The sequence below is a fragment of the Aulostomus chinensis genome, chromosome 4 (genome assembly GCF_037954235.1).
Source record: "Aulostomus chinensis isolate RoL2024-O1b breed Wild chromosome 4, RoL_Achi_v1.0, whole genome shotgun sequence".
NCBI classification, from domain to species: Eukaryota; Metazoa; Chordata; class Actinopteri; order Syngnathiformes; family Aulostomidae; genus Aulostomus; species Aulostomus chinensis.
The window spans coordinates 14,123,263-14,142,444 of NC_141323.1; the positions used below are offsets into that span (position 1 = coordinate 14,123,263).

At 41.0% G+C, this 19,182-nt stretch overlaps 1 protein-coding gene and 1 long non-coding RNA gene across 7 annotated transcripts in view; both read right to left on the reverse strand.

Annotated features, from left to right (window-relative positions):
* The window catches only part of LOC147262786 (uncharacterized), a 50,463-nt gene extending 45,134 nt beyond the window's left edge, over positions 1-5,329 (reverse strand). For 2 of the 3 annotated variants that reach the window (XR_015112481.1, XR_015112479.1), the window contains exons 1-3: positions 5,053-5,329; positions 4,857-4,931; positions 4,357-4,470 (exon numbers count right to left, since the gene is read on the reverse strand). This is a non-coding gene — a long non-coding RNA (uncharacterized LOC147262786). The remainder of the gene's footprint in view (positions 1-4,356; positions 4,471-4,856; positions 4,932-5,052) is intronic. The other variant, XR_015112480.1, reaches the window with a different exon arrangement.
* Positions 5,330-6,288: 959 nt separating this feature from the next.
* The window catches only part of apaf1 (apoptotic peptidase activating factor 1), a 38,612-nt gene continuing 25,718 nt past the window's right edge, over positions 6,289-19,182 (reverse strand). For all 4 annotated transcript variants that reach the window (XM_086201957.1, XM_086201958.1, XM_086201959.1 and 1 more), the window contains exon 27: positions 6,289-8,645. In XM_086201957.1, coding sequence (XP_086058083.1) covers positions 8,499-8,645 — 147 coding nt within the window. In that variant the 3' untranslated portion in view covers positions 6,289-8,498. The remainder of the gene's footprint in view (positions 8,646-19,182) is intronic.

Below are 19,182 nucleotides of genomic sequence, written 5' to 3' on the forward strand. Positions count from 1 at the left end.
TTCACGGCTGGAAACGAAGGTCAGTGTTGCTGCTATCGTTGGCTAGACAGAACACTGTTGTTGCAGGATGACATACAATATCATTCTTTATACATTTACCAAGAAAGAAAATATCCAATCAAATAGTATGATTTGCTGCCTCCCCTTTTTAAATGCTCTAAAGTCTCTTGCCAAATTTCTTTCAGCTAAATCTATGGCAGTTTGGAATCTCATTTACAGCTCTACTGGTCGGTACAAACTACTGCTACGGAAATGCCATGAATGTCTGTAAATATTTACACAAGCAGCTTTCCTTTAGTAATCAGTGTTAGTTATGGCCATAGCATATTATAGCATAATGATAGCTCCATCATAACAGATTCATGCATGGCTTGTATACATTCGCCCACATCAAGTGGGTCATGCGACCACATGTCACTGCATCGAGCTTGGCGCTTCTTCTGTTTTCATGATGCAGTCTTATTGGTTAGCTTGTTAGTGTTATCGACCGGCGTTTTTAAAAGCACCTAGAAGCTTGGTGAGTTTGGGATTTACTCACTTATTTTATGTGAACCACAGACTTTATTTCAGGTACATAACCAGAGACTGATTCAAAAATCCTTCTGAGTCTGAGAAGAGGGAACCAGACATTCAACAACTCTAACTTGTTCCAGTATTTTTGGTCTCATTTTCAAATATTTAGCAGTAGAACCCAAAGGTTGCCCCCCTCCCCTCCAAAAAAAGAAAAAAGTAAACAACCAAAGAATACTGCCCCCCGATAGCCCTGCATTCCACTTCAGCAGCAAACCACAGATTCATTTTAGTCTGTATCCCCCCCAACAGACTCCCACTAATACACAATCAAAAAGCTGAAACCAGGAGACCTACAGGTGTGATTGTATTCCAGTGAACTCCTAAGTGTATGTGTGTGCATTGGTGTACTTTGCTGTCTTCATGAAAATCTAAGTTCACAATTCTACCAGCTACAGCCATGTGAAACATAATGAAAAGACTTTGACAGATGGAAAGGCGAAGGGGGGTCCCAGCATCAGCATGCTAGAACCTAGAACAAGTCAGGGAAAGTCGGATTGCTCACTGTGGGTTTACATTTTTGGTCAAAAATTGAACATCCAGTGACTGGCCACAAATTTTGCACCATCTGCATATTAGCAGGAAACGTACCAGCCAGGGGAGGACACACAATCTTGACCTAATAATTTAGTAAATACCCATCACTAAGCTTCTGTGTGCCTTTAAAAACACGGTCACTAATATTAACAAGCTAACCAGTAAGACTGCATCATGGAAACAAATATCTACAGACATTCACGGCATTTTTGTCACAGTAGTTTGTACTGCTCAGTAAAGCTGTGCCTGAGGTTGGCGCTATTATCCTGCATGAGTTCTTCCGAAAGATGATATTCCAAACTTGGGTTCCCACAGTGGGAGGACCACAAAGGTTCAGGCCACCCTGAAACAGGCAGGTAGCTGAAAGAAAATTGGCAAGTATGCGGGGTTAGATTTTTGTTCTGAATCTGAACTTTACTTTTAAAATGACTCCTCAAATCTTACCAGGGCATAATTTTCAAACTGAAGCTTCGAAATAAGTAACACTTTTTTTTGGTTTTCTGTTTTTTTTCGTTGAACATATACACAAATTAATCAACAAGAGGCAAGCATTGTTCGTTTGGGTTCAATCCAAGGACACACACTACTAAATTTATATCCCTCTGACATGTTTTGTACACATTTCTTGAAACATTAAAAGGCAGACAATAAGTATTCAAATGGCAAACTCACAGCTCCCACTTCCTTCGAGAGTTAGCGCTTGTACTATGACAGACAAGACAGACTGCAGAAAGGAAACCCCCAGCCCAGCTGCAAGTGAGCAGGGAAGGTTGTGTCAGCATGTAGACACTCAAGACAGCCAGATAGCTGTAATTACTTCAGCAGCAGACAAAGATTAATTAGGCAGGAGAGAGTAGAATTAATGAGGGCAGCACACACCTCAACCAGACTTTACAAACTTCACACCAGCCCCCTTGGAGACTGATGGGAGTGTTAACTCTGATAGAGATGCCCACTTTGAAGAAGAAACCACATGTGGAATTCAATTTTGAAAAGCCAGTTTTTCTGGCTGCAACTCTTTAATACTGGTTATCTGCCAGCACCAAGTCTGATCCAATAATTCATACATCAGAAAAAAATAAAATGCTGCTTCAATATCATCTGGAACATGGAAACTACAGCCATTGGTATTTGGCAGAAAACTGACAACTGGGCCTGTGCGATAAAGAAATACTACTAATTATCTCAACAGAAATATTCTCAATAGAAGTCAGAAAAAATGTTCAATAATCGCCGGTGTTTAATGTCACAAAGCAGCCTGCTCTTATTCTGAAAAGCAGCTACTATATGACTTGTGACCCGGGAAGTAGTACATCGGCGTGTTTACATTCACAGTGGCTAGGCCAACAGGCTAGTCATCTGAACCGAGTAACCCAAAGAAGCGAAATGAACAACCAAACCAGAGAAAAAGCAGCTGCAGTGACCAGCAGGATCAACATCGCATTTTTGGCCATGTCACCCAGCTCTCGGCACAAGCTATCAAATCCAATTTACGGAAGGCACCAGCTCAAAAGTATTAAACCGATTGTCTTGATATGCTTTTATTGAAATTTACACGAGAGAATTAAGCTCCTGAATTGGACACGATACATTAGAAAGAGGATGCATCACTCTCACACCCTCGATGGTGCGAACAAAAAGAGACACAACTGAAGTAAGCATTCCAAATCTGTAACTGGTCCAGGTTACTGGGGACTATTATTCCTGATGGACAGGAAGAGAGAAGATGGAGAAAAATGTTGCTTTTAAAAACTTGTAAACAAATAAGTGAGTGAAGCGTTACTCTTATAAAATGGTTATTAATGTGGATACATGACTGTTTTATCTTTCTATCATCGGCCATTCAGTCAGGTTTGATATAAATCCTTCCTGCAGCACTCTATTAGCATCTAGCAGCAAGAATTTTATGAATTCTGCATTAGTCACAAGCCATACAGGGGGAAAAATCATCACGAGAGCTTTAATTGGAAAAAGTTACGTCTTTGTTGCCACTGAACATTTTTCATCTGAAGCAGCAGCAAATATGACGGTCAGAGTCGCTAAAAGTAGCTGCAAGCTACACGGAAGGATACGGCAAAAGTTGGAGAAGTACAGACTTAAGAAAAAAAAAGGCTCACACCACTGATCCCAGATAATTTTTCACTCTATTTAAATTCATATCTGAACAGGAGCAAAATGCTGCACTGCTGCAGTAAAGCAACAAAATATACTCTGATACCACTCAGGAATATCTGAAGCCGATCACCATCTTCAAGGGCTAATTTATACCAGAAGCCAAGGATTCTCAGCGCGATTATCTGAAAGGCAGTCCGCACAGGTATAATTACAGAAAAGATGAGATCAGCAACTATTGAGGAGGCCGCTGGCCAACTGCATGCTAAAACCCGACCGCTAAGCTTTCTTTGCTCTTCTGCGAATGAGTGTAATTGCACCACCTCTAAACCGTTCTTGTCTCCGAGTTCTGTCGTCACAGAGTTAAACACAACTGACCTCAAAGAAGGTCTTACATTTTGCCCTATTTTCTCTCCAAGTCATGACAACATTAAGTTAAAAGGACACATTTAACACACCAACACCGCAAAATGCTGAGGACTAATGGCAACTGAACTCATCTTTTATGGCATGTGCACAGAGATGAAGAAAACTCATTTTTTACTGATTCAAAAGGTTATTAAGCCTCGTGTTACTTATTTGTAAATGAGACAACAGGAAAGACTTTCCGGATGTGAATGCTTCTTAGTCGACGGTGGAGGTGACACAGGACAGGATGGGTAACACTGAGGCTCAGTCTATCTGGAGTTTAAAGAGTGCTGTGCATTGGGATGTTCATAATATTTCAATGACCTAAATTAATCATTAATTTAGAAGGATTTAATTTACATTACATCCACCTTGGAGCTCCACTCTTAAGACAGAGGAACAGCCAACTCAAGGATTCAGTTTCATAAAAGCACCAAATAAACAACAGATTTATCAATTTGTAATTGATAATAATGAAATTAGTAACTATCATAATGATTATTCATCAATAGCCCGCAAGTTAAGGGATTTTGAAGTTCTCAGTAAAGAAGAGGTTGGCATATTACTCACTCTTAAGACTTAACACCAAATCCCTAACTGCCAGTGATCAAAACAGTGATAGAGGTATTAAAACTGTAACATTAATTAATGTCCATTAACAATAATGAATGAAACTATCCCTCAGACTGTTCACAAGCATAAGATTGTGTTCAGGCCTTGGGGTATTACCAGTTCAGGTGTTGTTTAGCTGGCGGTTTGCTGACGAACCAAGAACAGTCTGATGTCCACAGGTTGGATTCTGTCCTCTGCTGCGCCGTGTCCGGCGTAAACGCTTCTGTGCAGCTGGATTCAGGCAGGCAGGAAATTGAGAATTAAAATGTGTAGCTTTCAGCCAACTGTCAAACACAGTCATGCTGCGCCATCATTGCAGAACATTTTCCCTACCTGCCACCAGAACAGAGTGACTGTCAACAAAGTGCCACAACAAAACGAAATACTACAAACCTATTCTATAATTTAATTTCAATACAGTGCAGTCAAAAATTCATAGTCATATACTCCACAATCCAAGCAATAGCTGCAGCAAATGACTCCCTACAACACAAAGCTATTTGGATAGTTGGTCAAGCTAACTCTGCAAGCTAATCTTCCTGTGTAGCATGAGTGCAGTTTAGCTTAAAGTTCAGCATTAAAAAAAAAAAAAAAGAACAGCCACAGCAAAAACTTACATAAATATGGTACGGTAGAATGACGGCCTGATAAGTTTTCAAGTGCTCCTCCTGCCTAATTGTAGCACACGCCAACTGTAAAATTCCCAATGAATGAATCACCTCCCAAACTATCCTGCTGAGTAGGAAGCCAGGATGAAAACTACTGAAAATATTGACTCCTGTTTCACTTTAGCAACATAAAAGTCAGAGATACCTGCAGTACTCTTTTCGCTCACGCTGAATCAATCAATATTGGGAATGACAAGGCCGCCATGTTGCTAGGCGATGTTAGCTAAAACACACGCTCGTTAACTTAAAGCTAATCTTTAAAGACCTGTTCACATTCAATTCCACAATTGAAAACTTGTAATTCATAAACTGATAACTTTTAATTCATAAAGGAGGAGAGTAATGTGTATTCAGTTACTTAAATTAACCAACAGGCCACGTTTCTCGCCGTCTCCGACTCTGAGCTGATGACGGGAACAAGTCCAAACAGCGTTGATTGTGTGGAAATGGTATGACCCACATTAGGGGGTCTATAATAAACAATATCTTAGCCGTACCTGGAGCAGGTACTTTTTCCGCATCATCTTCAGAAAGGAATTTTCGCCATATTTATTTAACATGAAGTTACTTTTCACACCTAAAATATTGGGAGGTCTAATAATTCCTTATAAGGGAGTACAAGGGACACGCCCCCCACCGCAAAACTGCGCCGATGTCCAGGCTGTTACTGACTCAGTATCACCTCTTGAGGTACAAAGTGGTATTACAAGACGGGATGGACCGAGGCTAGCTGATTAGCAAATTAACATCAGTAGCTGTCACCATGAAAGAGTAGGAAGGTGCGGGAAGGAGTCCTAACACCTTGAATTCAATTAACTGCCGTTTAAATAATTAATTGTTAAACGTCCAGTGTCAACTTCTTAAAGTGGGTTTGATAAAATGCCTGAGATAAAGGTTGTATTTCATCCTGGTTTAAGACATTTTAATATTTTGTCATAAAATACATCAGTAAATACACAACAGAACCACCAAAAATGGTAGTTGTTAACAAGTGGGTAATGAGTCTACAGAGGTTTACAAGGAAATTAAATATCACGCCAAGAACGGAGAAAAAAAAATTGCAAGTTTTGGTGCCGTTAAAAAAAACTTTGGTCTTGTAACAACTGACTTTACTCTTCAAAAATCATAAAAAGAAATGCCCGCTTTTGAAGCCAAGTCTCATGAACGTTTGTTGGACAGTTTATTTTGTTGACCCGCAGCAAGGTCACAGGTTCAGTTCCAATCTCAGTGTCTTTATGTGGAGACGTTTTCCCCCGTGTGTGTGTGTGTGTGTGTGTTTTTCCTGGTTGCTCCAGTTTCCCCCACCAACAAAGAGTGTTTGCAGAGGTGCCAAGTTGTTGGCAGGTAACAAAATCAAGACACACACAACATCAGAGCATGTTATTTATTATAAATTGCACTTACATTGTACCACAGCATATGACACTATCAATACATCCTGAGCTGACTTTTTTTTTTTTTTTTTAGGCAGATGCTTCTTAGGAAGAAAATCTGCTGATTAAGTTCACACAACTTTAAAGCACCAATGAGAAGACAGCATGGAAAAAATGTACTACTCAGTATGCATCCTTATTAGGGCCTGAGCCAGAAGGTACTTCAGGCAAAGACCCTATTATGTTTCTTTTTAAACTCCTATTTCTATGTTTCCACCCCTTTAACAGAACGGGAAGATATTTTATTCTATCTGCCCTGAAAAGGTTTGACAGATTACAGCTGGACCTGATGACAGATCAGATACCCAAGATTAAAGAGCTTTATTTTCAAATCACAGGATAACATATTCTGGACAAAACTACATCAATAAAAGCGCCATGTGAAAGATTGTAAGTTCGGCTTCAAAGTGCTCAGGATCAAGGCTCAGTAGTAAGATATCATGCAGATTAAAAAAAAAAGCAAGATATCTAAAGATAAAAAAGGGTGGTAAGATTTACATTAGCAAGGGGGAAGTGATTATGAATTATAAATCAAATACTGCAAATTTTTGTAGAAAACATTTATCTCAAAAAGTTCAAACATTCAGGCATACAAAGTCTCACAGGCTTTCAAAAGATGTTGGATTAATCATTAAAGCCCACATTGTTCATTTTTAATGCTCATCAAAGTGCACCAGAAGTAGTGTCTATACTGGTGGACTGGGGAGGCATTTACAGAAAACGTACCCACCCTCGAGTACCAACAGTATTCCTATTGCAGAATAAATAAGAGGCTCAGAAGTGAAGAGGTTTAACCCCGGAGAAAAAAAATCCCACCATGACACAAATATAATACATATATGTGTATATGTATTAAAAAAAGATGGTTCAAATGACATCATAGGCAGAGATGAGTAAAATGCACTTCATGACTTCTGATGGATAAGAGGATATTCACGGCAGCTTATATTGATGATGTGCCGCGGAGTGGAAAATCTCTCACATGCAATAAGTGTTCAAAAGCCATTCAGGCTGAATGCGAAACAGAAGGACAGTTATTATTCACATTTGAATTGAACCAGATAGATAAAAGACTCTTTCGTTGGCTTAAATCAGTGGTTTTCAAAGTCTGAGATTGTGGTCCTCACTTAGAGCTTGGATTAAGACGCACCCCCTTCTCCTTCTGAATTTACTTGAAGTTTAGTTCTCAAATGCTGATGTAGGATAGGATTGATCGTCATCGATGGGAATATAAAACCCCGGTGAATGTGGTCATTTGCAGCCGGCGCGTCAGATCTCTACTAACAAGATACACAGGGGGAAAAGCATATTTTACTTTGTCATTTTGGCCACGAATTCAAACCATGTGCATTCAGCCGGTGGCGCTCTGACAATATTCCGTCTGCGTTGAGTTCGAAAAACAGCAAAATGTATTAAACAGTAACAACACCATCACTGTCCTCCATGCTGCTTCCGCTACAGCTACTAAAAAAAGAGCATATAGATCATTTCTGGTGCTTTTTGACAACGCCGATGACTGCAACGGTGATATTGAACCCAAGAAAGAAGGAAAGAAAGCAACGGTAAGGCTGCCTCTTGTCTGTTCGCACTGGGAAATGGATCAGTTAGCTTTTTAAAGCAGGTTTACAAGTGAGAAAGTAGGAAAAACCACCCCCATACTCGTAAGTCTCTTAACCTTATCACACACAGTTAGTCTGTTTCAAACGATTCCCTTCTGATAACTAATTTTCTTTCCCTGAGCTTCTCCTGAAACTGTCTGGAGCCCCCTGGGAAGACCCACCTCCCACTTTGGAAACTTCTGATTTGAAGGGAGAGTATCTGCTCCCCAGGAATGCTGGCTGCTTCTTCTGCATATCTGCATCAACCAAGTGGAGGCTGGTGAATCGACACTCCAGCTGGCTGGTAGTGATTTTCACTTAATGCTGGTGTAAACTATGAAAGTCAAGTTTTAAGTCACCCTTAAAGTAGTTGCACATAATTTCTCCTTTTAAAATCGTTGAAAGAAAAAAAAAAGGGCAGAATTGCTCGGCTTGAGGATATCGAAGCTTTTCTGTTGATCCTGCAGGTGTCTATACCATCACCAAACATGTCCATATTTCGATATAAAGAAAATGCAGTGTCTGTTGGATGGTTTTATCTCTCGAGCCAGTGTTTCTCATCACCCAATCCTCTGAAGGACATAGAGGATACCGATGTTGTCGATGGTGACGAACGTGGAGAAGTCTGATGACACGTGGATCTTCTTCAAAGCGCTTCCAGTGGGATAGAAGGTCTGCAGGGCTTCACCTCTCTCAACACTCCACCACTAGCAAAGAGACAGAGACAGAGACATAGCAATCATGGGATCGGTTTGTACTTGTATCTTAGAAAATTAGGCCGTATAATTTGAAGCTGGATCATGTAGACCGTTAGCTTAGCTCTGTTTTAGCCACAGCTGATGTCAGACAACGCGAAGGGATTTTAAGATTATTCCACAAGTGACAATCGCGAGAACATCGAAGGTAATTTCTCAGCAGGTGCATTTTGTGTTTGACCATGATAAAATCCAGCATGTTTGATAAATGCCGTGTCACAATCAATCAAATCACGTGACCCACACTGACACACGGGGCACAGATGTGATACACTCCTGTTCTCTAAGGGAAAAAAAGTGTCTCCACTCAGGTTGATCTGAACCAGCTTGATGTTTGCGACCAAGGGGGGAAAAAAATATTTTTACAAGTGTAACAGACTTAAAGACATAAACCATGTCTTATAAACAATCCTCACTCGCATCCATTAACACACACATTTCACTTATACAGTGACAAACACACACACACCCCAACTGTTTTCTTGAGTGATTCCGTTTAATCTCTGTTTAAAGTTGACATTTTCCTTTGAAGCTCCATCTCACAGGGGTGAATCATCAAAGACAAATCAAGTCAATCATTTATAGCCTGATACCGGTGTGTGTGTGTGTGTGTGTGTGTGTGTGTGTGTGTGTGTGTGTGTGTGTGTGTGTGTGTGTGTGTGTGTGTGTGCATTAAATTTTCACAATGATACCCACAATAACTACACCGCAAAATTGTATCTCTTTCATCGAAATAAAAGACGACATGAAAGAAAACAAATTCAGTAGGTTGAAGTCTCGGTGGTGTTTATGTTAAAAAAAAAAAAAAGACAAGCAAGAAAAAAGTCTACTGTGTGTTTCTTTCAGAGATGAAAGCAGGTAAATTCTGCATGGAAAAGACATATATAACTGTGAAGAAAATGATTGTCGTTATCAACAGTGTCACAGTACAGAGGTTGTTGATGTCATAGACAGCGTGAAAGAATTCTCGTTACAAAAAGAATAATAACTACAATACTTTGAGCAAGCCACTCTTCCTCTGTGCTTGCTGACTGCTGAGTCATTTCAAAAGCGTCTGGTGTGACTGTATCCATTTCAGAAGCTTGGTAATCCATCCTCCGACTTCAGCGTCTTTTTAAAACTGTTTTGCAATAAATCCGTCAAGATTTTAAATGTGTTTTGCGATTATTTGTCTATTTTCCACGTTGAAAACAGTCCTTGTTGCTCTTAGCTTAGCTGATAGCTTAGCTTAGCTGATGGCTTTACCGTACAACACTGCTTCCTTTCTCATCTGCTAACGTTGGTTCATGCGAGTCTGTGTGTTAGCATTTTCCTTGATTTCTACCTGTGATAATCACTCATTGGTGTGTGTGTGTGTGTGTAGTTTGTAGGACAACACCAATAAAAAAAAACCCCACACAATTCAAGCTCATTAAGGGCAGATCATTGGTGCGTTTGGGTTGACATGAACATGCAGCTCATCCAACATTAAGTGAGTGTATTTCCCTTGTGTGAACAAGGCTTAAGGTAACTGTAAATGTCAGAGGCCTGCTGACCTACAACTATTAATATTTCATTGTGCCAAGAGGAACTCTAGGTAATTCCTCCTCTAACATCCCGTCCTCTGGCGTTCCAACAAGAAACCGCCCTCAAACACATTACATATTAAAAACATAAATCATAGGAAAATGTGAAAATGTCTATTAATTTTTTTCCCATAAAACGTCCCCATCTAAACCTACACAGCATGTATTTAGTCTAAATAATAATGATCCTCTCTAAAGACTCGTATATCTGCCTGGCTACAATGTTATTTAAAGTCTACACCCATGTAAAGCATTGCCATAGTAGTTCGTTTTTATAGTGGAGATTAGAACGAATATCTATTCTAAAATTGTGGATGACTTTGAGACTCACAGTTTGACGACGCACTCATCTGATTGATTGTTTTCCAACCGAGAAGCTGCTGTTTCATGTCACGTTGCCAGACAAATCGATCATCTCAGGGGGAGGTTAGCCTGCTGCTACCAGAGGCTTTGGTGAATGTCTCATTCTTAGTCTCTTCAAGTTTAGGAAACACTGAACGGACATTTAAATATCTGTGAGCTTCCATGTAGGAGTTCACCGCCCCGGGGAACCTGGCGTGGATTTTGATTGGTGTGGATTTTGATTGGCGTTTGAAGCTGTGCATGTGCAGGATGAGGGTTGAATGAGGGCTGAAACAATTCATCCACCTTTTTTTTATGCTTCTTTCACAATGTGAGTGTATTTGGGACAGTTGAGAATCATGTGACGATAGAGGAGGTGCAGAGAAATGAAATTTGTTCACACCCCTCAGTGAAGGATGTGTCATGAAGCATGTGTATACAGGAAGAAAAAAAAAAGACCGATTTTGGAGTACAAATACACTGATATAGATTTTTTTTTAACATATATTTGGGATATATCAAGAGATAAATAAACTGAAGATCAAAATGGTGAAAAGGGTATTTTTCTTTTCAAAGGAGCTTTAATCAAAGAAAGGCTGTGACATATACTCCATTGTTGTGCATTTATTTATGGTCTTAACGTGGATCTTTTGGTCCAGAGAGAATGAGCGATGCAGAGGTGTAGTTAGGGAAAGAAAGCTAGACAAGATAAAGGTCAGACTGATTGGACGGATGTACTCAGTGCTGATACCAAAAGAAGGAATAAGACGGAACCGCATTTAAATGCAAGCAAAGATGGCTGCCGGCTGTCAAGGCACTGACAGCTCAAACAAAGGAGTACTACTTAGATGGCGCCGCACGCAGACACATTTATGTACAAATGCAGAATTAAACAGCCGAGCAGACAGACTGAGGCAGAGGAGGGAGAGAACAAGTCAAGTCGAAGAACAACAACTGAATCCCACGACAAACAAGGGCGACAGATGAATGATGAAACACAAATGTGAAAATAAGACAAGGAAGAACATTTTGACTGGTTTAAAAAAAAGGGATTAGCAAAGCAATGCAATGTATGGAGAAGAGAGACGGCACAGAAAAATGGTGGAGAGGAAAGAGTGGGAAACAGTCTTAGCTGGATCTATTGCGTGGGGGGCAGGTGTGTATGTGGGGGGGGGGGGGGCTGAAAACGACCATGTTGAACCATTTAAACCAGCGACTGCACGTGACGATGTGCTTGCATGAGGAATATAAAAGGAGAGAAATGCAACAGTGAGTTTAGTTTGTTTACAATTCATGAAAATACAGATTAAAGATGCAGAAAAGAGTGAAACACATTAAACGATGATGATAACAACAGCGACAAAGAATGTGTCCTTCCTCAAAAGTGTCCTATCTCTTAATGGAATATGAGTCGTGTTATTGTTTGCGCGTGTGTGTTTTTGTGTGTGTCAGCCTGTATCCTCAGAGCAGATGGCTGATGTGCTGATACTCTGTGGTACCATTGATTAATGGGTGAGCACTGATGCGGGTAGACGCTAAATGACTCTGTGTGTGTGTGTGTGTATGTGTTTATTTGGGATTGTTGGTGAGAGGACGATAACCCTGGGTGTATTTACTGCGACAGTGGTTTGGTGTCTCTTTTGAGTTGTCCTCACTGTGGCTGGAAAGATTTTCTCTCCCCAACATTGAGTAGGAAAGCAGCTGAAATTAACCCCGAAGGATTGTGACAATGTTCATCTGTATGATCGCCGCATGAATACTAATGCAAAGACACACATACACGCACACACACACACACACACACACACACACACACACACACACACACACACACACACACACACACACACACACACACACACACACACACACAGGTGGAGTAATTGGAAATATATGGAGAAAAGACGTGATTGCATTAGCATGATGAGAGTAATACTTCAAGCGTGTAGATACAAACCTAACATTCTTTTCATTTAGAGAACGTAGGTTGTAAACACAACACAGATATGGGAGGTGGTATTCCTTACTGACTTCCTCTATTACATTTACACCAAACCGATTGAAAATATGATGAGTTACGTTGGCACACTCTGCACTTTCCTGAATCCACTTTTAATAAAAACAAAAGGTAATTATATTCGATGCCATCAACAGGCGCTGGAGGGAAATTATTATAATGGCCTTTTTTTTTTCTTTTTTTTTTAGATGATATAATTTTTATGACTCAAATACCAGTGGTGTAAGTAAAAGTGAGTTTTTTTTTTTGTTTGTTTGGGTTTTTTTTTTTTTGCATTTAAAGGGATATTTCACTAACAGCAAAAAAATTCAGTCAGGACTCACTCACTGTCATGCTAATGGGTCAAATCTTTCTTCAAGCACAGCTTGAGTTTAACAGGAAAAGGTGTTCCAGTAATCTACAAACAACTAAATGGTGACCGACTTAACATTTATAAATAATAAATTTAAAAAAAACAGAAAATTCCTCGAGGCTGCTCATCTAAAGTAATCCAAGTGTCCTGAAGCCTCAGTGTGTCAAGATGATCATAAAACATCCCTGATGCCATGTTTTTAGCCCCCCTGCTCACTGTAGCCTGGAGCTTCCAGCTGTGACGCCATGGTTTCATCAAGCAGTCAGATCCACTAACCGACGTGGAAATTTTTTTTTTTTTTTTTTTTTAACTGAAACAACTGATATTAACCGACCGTGATTCTTCAATGATGTGAACTCATTTTTGGGGATACACATACAGTATATCAACCACTTAATTTCGAAATGTGATGATAGAAAACAACGAAAACAACTGAAGCCTTATCTATGAAGCCACACCATTCTGTATTCCCAGATAAGCTCACCCTCAGCATCACTCCTACACACACACACACACACACACACACACACACACACACACAAGGGTCAAAATCACATCTGGGAATGCCTGCCGAGTAAGCGTGATACATTTCAGCCAGCAGCAGTCGATCACCGAGCGAAGCTAAATAGGTCTGTTATTGAGGCTAGCTGAGGTAACACAGAAAAACCTGCTTGTGTACGTGACGACCACTGAAATACTTCATCTCCAGCTGCATCTTTCACAGAAGGTGGAGGGAAGTAATTTATCTTCGTCTCACATAAATAGCCGATACCGTCCAGGGGGAATGGATGTAGTTTCGACACTTTATGAAAACCATAAGCAGGATGCAGACTTGAGGGAGGGAGGGAGGGAGGGAGGGGAGGCAGCTGGAGTAGATTCAGGTGATTTTGTAAGGCCTCCTTCATTTCACAGAGAGTAAGTTACGGATTTAGTGTCAGAGAGAGAAAGGGAGAGAGCGGCCCAGGAAGTCTCACAGTGAGGGGAAACACTGAGGTGACACTGATGGCTGAATTATTCATGCAAGGTTCCGTCCACTAAAATATTGATGCATAGACAATACTCTACCCATCCCTCCCTCTTCACGTTCTCTCTTTTCTATCGTTCCACCGGCAACTCTTTGTTCATCACAGATGCAATCACGAAGAAAATACAAAATGAGGAAATTAATATGGATTAGGCCGACGGGAAACCTGGGATTCTATGAGATTTTTTCCCCCTCAGACAATCGTTGGCTTCATACCTTCTCTCACACACCTTCTTTGTATTCTTATCTTGTGGCACGCAGAGAAACAGATTCATATCATGAAAACATGAGAAAGAGGAACCGTGACGGAGAGAGAGAGAGAGAGAGAGAGAGAGAGAGAGAGAGAGAGAGAGAGAGAGAGAGAGAGAGAGAGAGAGAGAGAGAGAACAAGAGACATCACTCGTGAGGGTGAAAAGAGAATATTGAGCTAGTGGGGAACAAAGACTAAACACAGAAATACAAAAGGAGAAAAACTATAAAGTAAATGTGATTACCGAGAGAGGAAATAGGAAATATGTAAAGAGGAAGGGTACTTTTACATAATCAGGTAATGAGGTAATGATCATGCTGAAGAATCCAAACCAGGGGGGCCATTCTGGCTTTATGGGGGCGTGTTTCAGGTTTCTGCCTCATCTGTGAGGGATGTAAACAAACATGGTGGCGCTTATGTCCCGTTTCATGTTTCCACAATAATTTCATGTCGTCATCCTCACACTGACGAAGACAACGGTGCTGATAAAATGTTTAATTAATAACAGAATCATTTCAGCTCAAAAATAAAATCCAGTTCTTCGTATAGTTTTTAGTTAATCAATTTATTACCATCTAAAGTCAACCTTTTTTTTAATATTCTGACATTTTGTGCGTCCTCCCTATGTTGATGTGTTGTCTTAGCTTGTCTCCACTAGTGCCTTGTGGCCCCGCCCCCTGTCCAGCTGTTACCTGGTGATCTCTGTCTGTCATCCCGCTTGATTGGTTGAGCACAATCACAACAGAACATTCATTCATGAGTGTGTGGAGGAAAGACCATCCTATTATCGTGCCTGGGTATGATTTCAAAATGGTTAAAAAAAAAAAAAACAGCTCTCAGACATTAACCAACTCCTGTCACTCACTTAAAAGATTCAGCTCAATGAATCGGCTCGTTTGTGACTGACACATATTTCTACTTCTGTCATCAGACAACAGAGGGTGCGTGCAAAATAAAGGTTTTATGGCTGGGTAGCTTGAAAAGAGCATGTGTGTATGTGTGTGTGTGCGTGTGTGTGTGTGTATTCCGTGATGGTAACATTGTAAATGACTGATCAAGTAGAAAGTGACGGAAAATAGTTATTCTGTAAATTCAGCGCAAATTGTAAAAAAAAAAAATTAAAAAAAAGAGGAAAAGAGTAAGATTAAGACAGCTTCATGTGTATCCATGCGTTTTATCAAGCTTACCGGTTTCACCCGCCTCATCTTCTGTCACTGACCTCCCAGCTGCACTCTCACTCCTTTTATTTTAGCGTTTCGTACACATAGAGCCTTTTCTTGTCCAGCCAGAGAGACAATTAACCCCAACTTAATGAGCAACAAAGGGGAACCAACTGCCTCCTAGAGCGACTGATAAATATTTCACCAGCCTGTGTGTGTTCATACCCCGAGCTGCAACACCAGAAACCAGGACACAGTTGCTCCCAAAAGCAGAGAATGTATGTAGACTACACTCCTGACCACACCAGGAGGAATGCTAAAATACATTTTTATGTGGATTCTGGGATAGCAAAAATAATAGATTCCAAGAGAAAAGGCAGCTGCGCTTCAGGGAGCTGTTTTGCATTTTATGAGCGTGTGTGTGTGTGTGTGTGTGTGTGTGTGTGTGTGTAGGTATTTTTAGAGGCAGGTCTGCTTCTACACTAGAGCAGCTCAGCAGGGTGCTTAGTTCTGAAACAGCGTGATGGAGGAAAGCGGTGAATGAAATCAAAACTACTTCTGTGAACCAACACTTCGGCCTGTTACCCCGACTCGTTTACATTTCCTCTTGAAGGAAAGCACTCAACATAGAGAAAGAAAAAGGAAAAAAAAGATAATTTCTTTTTCTGGACCAATTTTGCAGGAGGTGGTGGCGCGAGGATTAAAGTGAAGCCGAAGGGGCAGGACTAGCTTGTTAACCAACATACAGCAGCAGTAATTCCCAAGGGGGGCAGACTTTATGTTGCACAAGCTTCAATGTACAGAAAAGTGCTGCTGGGAGAGCTCAGATGAAAGGTTAATGAGGAAACTCACTCACTGCTGTTGCAAATATGTCAAGAAAGTTTGATTCAACTCCAACTTCCTGACCGCCAACTTCTAATAAAGGAAGCGTATTAATAGACTATTCAAAGCATCCTGTGTTGCAGTGGTGTGTTTACCCAAGAAACACACACACACACAAAAAAACGGACATGTTCTTCATCTCTCTTCGTAGCGGAAGCGGACGTGTCAAAACTCCGCAGCAGACCTGTCATTCACAACACATTAACACACCCAAGAGGATACAAAATATAGCGTGTGTGTGTGTGTGTGTGTGTGTGTGTGTGTGTGTGGCAACCCCCTCAAAGTCAAGCATGGTGTGAAATTGTGACATTGCGATGAATGATGGAACGTGTGCGAGTGGAATCCGAAAAAAAAGAAAGAAAAAAAAGTGACATTTACAGAACAGACGACTTTGAAAGGCTGTCGGAAGAAACTTGACGGACTGACAGGAGTCAAAAACTGTACAGTATGTTGAATTGTTGTGCATAAAATGAGGAGGAATTCCCAGATACTATACTGAGACTTGCAATTAACGTTAAAAAAATTATGTAATTGCAGGACCCTTTGCAGGTTTTTCTTTGGAAAGAAATATAGCATCTGATCACAAATATTACTTGTTTTTGTTTTAAGAATATATAAAGTGTAATGAGGATGTGTTTCCATTAAACTGCTTACAAAGATTCATTGGCTCTCTTTGTGTTGCTAATTTCAGCCCTTAAACTGTAAAAAAAATAATCCCATAATCAACACACAAACTACAGCGTTTTATCATTTGACACTGATCACAAACTAACTGTGAACCCTAAAGTTTAAAATAAAGAAAATGCATTCACTGCTTTGTTATTATTTCCAACCCCAAAGCCCTCAAATATGTAACAAGTCATACTTGTGACTTCTGAAACATAAAAAGACATCAGAAGAGGCACCTGGAGGCAACACAACTCCAGTCGGGGGAAAAAAAAACGAAGGAGTACTTGGCTTGAGCAAATAAGTCTGCTCTACCGATGACGACAGAGACACATCTACTTGTTTACTCGTCTGTTTGTAAAAGAATCTTGATTGCTTGATGCATCCCTCGCGAAAACCTGGATTTACACCATCGCTAAGTCATCGCTCCCCGCAAGTTTTTTCTTGGATTCTCTGTCCATCAAAGGTCAGCGCAACCTTCTCTCCTACATTTCATCTCATCTCCCCGCATCACTGGCCCTCAGCTTTGCTTTGGAGGGATGACTGGCTGGTTTCGCTGGCTGCCGAGGCCTCGCTAATGAGCGATGACAGCTGAGAAGGACGGAGGGGGGAAAAAAAACTACTGAGACCTGAGGAGGACAGCAAGAGTTTCCAAATAGCTGTATATCCACGAAGTAAACAGCAGCGCAGTGATAGAGCTGTTACAGCTCACTGAATCCTGAAAGTGGACAGTAAAACAACAGAAACAAGTGAAGGTGTGAAACAGATGATAACGCTGCGGACCAACATAAAAGGAGCACATCTGGGGAGAGATAGAATAATGAGAATGAAAGCGTATGTGAGTGTGTGGGGGGGTTGTAAAAAAAAAAAAAGGTGAGATAAGGTGAAATTGTGTTTCTCTCTTTGTCCTCCATCACAGGAGCAGCTGATAAGTGATGTCTGACAACAGCAGTGGCAGGGGAGAGGAGTCACCTAAAACGCTCCCATCCATCACGGGACACACTGTGTTGAGATGTGTGTTTGTGTGTGCCGTAAAAATCAGTGTGTGAACTACAAATGTGGGTGATTTTGTATGGTAGAGGTGAAGGTATGCAAGCTAGCAAATTAAAAATTGGCATCTACAAATAATTTGAATGCAGATTGTTGCTAATTTTACTCGTAAAGACCGGGGAGGTGGGGGGGTCTTACTCGCTCTGAGCCTCTGCGGGACTGAAGGACAGGCTGTCCCCTACCCTCAAGGAAACACCACCCCCTCAGTCACCGACTGTGGCTCTCCCGCTGCAATCATGAACGTGTACCAAGGTTAGTCGATGAGTTGTCCACTTCTCCGACCACGAGAAGGGCAAAGAGAGAGATAACGCGAGGAGCTGCAGTCGAATGGGAGCAGGCAGGGCCACCAACTGCAACGAGCCCCCCTAGAGGTCTGCACCTAGAGGGGACCGAGGGGAGTCCGACGCGGCTGAGGAAACTCAACCATCAATCTGCTCTACATGCTCTTGAAGTCTTTAATATTTACTTCTAGGAGAGGTTGTATCTCCACGCTGGGCTGGGAGCGCCTCAGCGATCTAGCTGTCAGAACTGCTCCAGAACGGGCCGGGGGAAAGGAGGGTTAGGGGCTCCCAGCTGGAGCTGCTGCCTCCTGGTTAAGTGGTTGAAGACAGAAGGAAGGGTAATGCAAAAAAAAAAAAAAAAAAAAAAACTTGACTATTGTAATGTTTTATTATCTTAAAACAACCTGATATAAAAGTGAGTGGCTGGCACGTGAACACGCTTGACACAACAATCTTGTTTACTGTTGTTTTCTGCCCTCAGTGGTATTATAGTACAGTGGTATTACAGTACAGCAGTATTACAGTACAGTGCTATTACATATTGGTGCTGCAGCTGAACAGAATTAACTGGGCAATAACTTTGGGATCTTATTTAAAAATTTAGGCACCAAGAATCATTGTCCCTCTGAAAATTAGGTGTCAAACTGGACAAACTGTACCGCCTCTGTCAACTGGTCAAGTTACAATCTCTCTAATAAAGAGGGGAATCTGTGTCTTTGTGTGTGTGTGTGTGTGTGTGTGTGTGTGTGTGTGTGTGCGCGCTGTGTGCGTGTGTGTGTGTGTGTGTGTGTGTGTGTGTGTGTTCTTCGCTTTTTCAACAACCATTCATCCAATCTACTTCAAGCGCCTGGAGTGTCTATTGAGGAGCGCGAATGAACAGTTCTCAACATGCAAAAAACT